Here is a 4,774-nt window from a genome sequence, read left to right as displayed (position 1 = left end):
TTGCTTTTTCGAGACAGGGTTTCTCTGTGGTTTTTTGGAGCCTGTCCTGGAACTAGCTCTTGTAGACCAGGCTGGTCTCGAACTCACAGAGATCCGCCTGCCTCTGCCTCCCAAGTGCTGGGATTAAAGGCGTGCGCCACCACCACGCAGTGGGATGTTTTTGTGTGTTGGTGTGCTTGTGTATGTGTGTTGAGGGGAGGTGTTTAACTGGGTGGAAAGATACTGAAGTGGTAGTGGGCATTACTCTGGGTGTCTCTGAAGAAGACAGCTGGAAGCATTTGCTCTGAGAGAGACTGCGGCCTGGTGTCTGAGGAAGAGTGCTCCCACCCAGGACCAGCCATGTTAGGTGGGTAGAACTTCCCTGAACTGGAGGGAAAACAGTGGGTGAGGGAGGGTGAGTCACCACCCAGCCCTAGGGAAGAGGTTGGAGTCTGGAAGGTTCTAGGCTCCTATCTAAAAGAATGCTTCAGCACACTGGTCTCGGAAGGGCAAGGAGAGAGTTGAGTGGAAAACCTCTCCTTCAGTCTGGACTGGCGATCACTGAGAAGAGCAGGCTTTCCAGTTAAACAGCTTTGGAGTGCTGTGGAACATGTTAAAAACATGTTTAGAACATTAGAACATGTCCTAAAAAATTCTTTTAAAAGGCTGGAGAGGTGGCTCAGCAGTTAAAAGCACTGACTGCTCTTCAGAGAACCTACATTCAATTCCCAGCTCCCACAAGGCTGCTCACCACTGTCTGTAATCGCAATTCCAGGAGTTCCCACACCTTAACACAAACACACATATACCAAAACACCATTGCACATAAAACAAAAATTAATAAGTAAAAAAATATTTTTGGAAAGTCTCCTTTAATCCCAGAACTCAGGAGGCAGGAGCAGGCAGATCTGAGTCTGAGGCCATCCTGATCTATGAGTCCTAGGCCAGCAGGGCTACATAATGAAACTGTTTAAAGAAAAAGAGTACGTGTACACTTTTTTGTGTGTCTACACGTGGGAATTCAAGCATGGTGGTAAATGTCCACAATCCCAGGATTTAGGAAATGGGCAGGCAGGTCCATCAGGAGTTTGAGGACAGACCTGGTCTCCAAAAGAAACAAGTAAACTGCACCATGAGGTGCAGTGGCTCTCACCAATAATCCCAGCGTTTGCTGGAGGCTAGCCAGGCATGGTGGCAGTCAGTATCTTAGCACTCAGGAGACAGAATTTCTGAGAGTTGGTGATCACCTTGGGCTTCATAGTCTTTTTTGTAGAACAGACCTCCGCCTCTCAAGTGCTGGAATTAAAGGTGTGCGCCATCACTGCCCGGCTATTTATTTTTTTGTTTTTTGAGGCAGGGTTTTTGTGTGTAACAGTCCTAGCTTTCCTGGAACTCACTCTGTAGATCAGGCTGATCTTGAACTCACAGAGATCTGCCTGCCTCTGCCTCCCAATTGTTGGGATTAAAGGCATGAGGCACCACCCTGGCTATAGCTACATAATGTTAAAACAACAAAAAGGACTGGAAATAGGGTGAAGTGGGAAGACCATTATGTGGTATGTGTGAGGCCTTAGGTATAGTCCCTGCCTAAACACATACACACATTTGTTTAGAACCAGGGGAGATATTTAGTTGGTTCAGGTGTATGACAGTCCTTAAAGGCACCAGTTAGGCACACATGTCAGGATGGCAATAACCTGTCTCACACTGTAGATTGCTTCACACTGCCCATAAGTCTCTGGATTCACTGCAGAATCCCCAGGAGGTTGTGATAAGAAACAGCTTCAGGTGTGTCTTGAGATAATAAAGGGGTGGGACCCGAGCAGAAACTGGTCTTTAAGATATATCCTATTCTACGCCTAAATGAGCAATTGCACCCCAGTGCTAGGTACTACATCTCCACACAAAACAGTTACAACAGTTACAGTGTAAATTCCCCATGTTTGTCAACCCCACCCCCTCACCAAATAGTCCAGACAGGTCTCAAAGCTGCTCCCCTCCCCCCCCCCACTGTTCCCTGGAGCTGAGGCAGGAATCCATGGTCTTTCACTTGCTAGGCACTACCACTGAGCTAAATCCCAGACCCTGGTTCTAGAGTCTTGATGTGACAGAGGGCACATGGTCATTTCTGAATCCAGCAAAACTCAGAAAGGAGAAGTGACTCTTAGGCACCAGGAGGTTACCCTAGCCTACTGCTTTCCTTGTTCTGGAGTAAGGGCTCTGCTGTAACAAGGACTGTGTCCTGTTGGAGATGCAGTCAAAAGGGACGTTTAGACTTGGGGATTAAGTTCCTTGTCCCTGACAATTAGGTTATCAAAAGGTGATATTGACACAGGACACACAGTTCTTTGACATCGAGCACTTTATTGGTGGTGAAAAAATCACCTTTGTTACGGCAGAAAGACAGCGGGGATGGACAAGACCAGCGCCCATCTGAGGGGATTTCCCTGGAAATCAGGTGTTTCTCCATGCAAATTTAGAGAAAACACCATCATGGAAGAACTCCCCCACAGAGTGCAGCCAGTGATCACCAAACCCGGGTGCCAGGACCGCCTTAGGAGCCGCTAGGCTGCTGGGACAGCAGGGCTTCTATGTCAGGTTCGATGTCGATGGTGCGAAAGCGGCGGCTGTACCTGCGCACTGGAACGCCGTCCGGGCCCACCAGGAACTTCTCGAAGTTCCAGGCAATGTCGTTGCGGCACACCGGAGACCAAATGATGTACTTGGGGTCGGTCATGAGTGCAGTGGGCTCGTCACTGGGCGCTGGCAAAGACTCCCGCAGGAAGGTAAAGAGCGGATGAGCCTTCTCACCATTCACCTCGCACTTCTCGAACAATGTAAAGTTGGGTTCGAACCCCCCACCAGGTCGGATATACTTGAGGGAATTCAGAATCTCTTCGTTCTTGGCATTCTCCTAGGGGAGACAAAGACATTTATGGCTTAGGATTTCAGAAAACACGGACCTTCTAACTGCGAATCAGGAGTTTCCTATGAGTCACCAGAGGTTGCCCTTCTTAAACAACCCCAGACCAGGCCTGAATTCCAACTGCTACCAGCACCAGAGGGAAAGTGAGTGGCTGTACCGCCCCTGGGAGCCTAGGGCCCTCGTCCGCCCCACCCTGTCTGCACACCTGATGTCCGAACTGATTGCACGGGAAACCGAGCACCACCAGGCCACGGGGCCCGAGGCGTCTCTGCAGATCGTTCATCTCGGTGTAGTCCCGGGTCGTTGTGCCTCAGAGAGATGCGACATTTTCAATAAGCAGCACCTTGCCCCGCAGGGAGCCTAGGCTCACAGGCTCCCCGCCCGCTAGCGGGCGCGCGGAAAAGGCATACACGGTGGACTGCGCCGCCGCGGAGAGCCGAGCTGCACACATACTGCAAGAGTTGGTGAATTCAAAACGGAATCCAGACTAGCGCGGTGAGAGCCCAGCACCTCCCTTTAACTGGTTGATGCTGGGGTCACGTGGTATCTCCGTTTTCCGGCCCCACAGCCCGCTCTAGGCCCCTGGGTTCCGCCTTATCCGGCCTCTACCCTCCCCCACCCAGCAAGGGACAGGCCTGAGGGTGCGGCCGGGTTGAAGGGCTTGGCGGAGCTTTGGGCGCGTCTGGTCTAGCCCAGGCAACGTAGTACTAGTTTGAAGGCATCCGCCTAGGCTGGTGGATCCTCAAGCTCTCGCTGACTCCTCGGCGGTTTCTCAATTAGTCTAGGGTCCCGCCTCGGAAGCTGGCTGCTGTCGGTAACAGCTGAAGCAGTTCATACAGCTCCCTTATATTGTGCAATTTTAGCCTCCCAGGCATAAATTGTACAAGGCTTGTTTTTTATTTTTATTTTATCTGGATGTCTATGTGAGGGTGTTGGAACATGGAATTAGAGACCGTTGTAAGCTGCCATTGAGTGCTGAGAATCAATCTTGAGTTATGTCTGGGAAGAGCAGTCAGTGCTCTTAACCGCTGAGTCATCTCTCACCCCAAGGCTGTACAGCTTTAAAGACATAAACTGGCTGGGATCAGAGACCCATCTGCTTCTGGCTCCCAAGTGCAGAGATTAAAAGGCTTGTGTAGTGTTTTTTGAGGGGTAGAGAGTGGCCTGGAGACAGGGTTTCTCTGTCTCTTTGGCTGTCCTGGAACTCACTCCATAGACCAGACTGGCCTCCAAATCAATAAACTCCTGCCTCTGCCTACCGAGTACCTGCACTAAAGAAATTAAGGTCCTTGATCATGGCTGTTCTGTGGTGTTTGAGACTGTGTTTCTGTGTAACCTTGGCTGTCTTGGAGTTAGCTCCGTACACCAGACTGGTCTCCAACTCGCAGAGATCAGCCTGCCTCTGCCTCCAGAGTGCTGGGATTAAAGGTGTACACCACCACCCTTCTGTGTAGTGTTTTTAATAGCACTGCAAACTGGCTGTTAGGCCGAGTTCTTGCAGCTGTTTTAGTAAGGGTAAACTGGAGAGTGGAGAAGAGGCATTCAGGGTCCCAGGTTCCAATCCAGCTCATCTCCGAACTCTGCACAAAAGCATTGTAATATCAATGCCTCTGGTGGTCTATTTTTCTGCCCCCAGTGCATCTTGGTATTAGTCAAGAAAATCCAGTCCCTGGTCCCCATTCATCTCACTACAGGGCATTCCAATCCTCTTTTTAGATTTTCATGTGTACAGGATAGTCATTTTATATTCTTGGGAGTGTGAGGAGCTGGCACCACTCAAGGAACCTCTCCATGGAGAGATGGTCAGCGAGTCTGAGTCTTCCCATATTCCTGCCCCTAGCCCAGTTGAAAGCAAAACACACACCAGGA

The 4,774-nt window shown here is 50.2% G+C and overlaps 1 protein-coding gene across 1 annotated transcript; it reads right to left on the bottom strand.

Annotated features, from left to right (window-relative positions):
• Positions 1 to 2,323: 2,323 nt before the first annotated feature.
• Gpx1 (glutathione peroxidase 1) lies at positions 2,324 to 3,420 on the bottom strand. Its single transcript, XM_050139107.1, has 2 exons — positions 3,111 to 3,420; positions 2,324 to 2,893 (listed from the first exon to the last, which is right to left on the bottom strand). The coding sequence occupies exons 1-2, from the start codon at positions 3,354 to 3,356 to the stop codon at positions 2,534 to 2,536; spliced, it is 606 nt and encodes a 201-aa protein (XP_049995064.1). The 5' UTR covers positions 3,357 to 3,420; the 3' UTR covers positions 2,324 to 2,533.
• Positions 3,421 to 4,774: the final 1,354 nt, after the last annotated feature.

This window comes from Alexandromys fortis, unplaced genomic scaffold (genome assembly GCF_014885135.2).
Source record: "Alexandromys fortis isolate MF-2015 unplaced genomic scaffold, M_Fortis_MF-2015_v1.1 scaffold_36, whole genome shotgun sequence".
NCBI lineage: Eukaryota > Metazoa > Chordata > Mammalia > Rodentia > Cricetidae > Alexandromys > Alexandromys fortis.
Note: the sequence above shows the minus strand (reverse complement) of the source record. Positions and strands in the feature narration are given on the sequence as shown.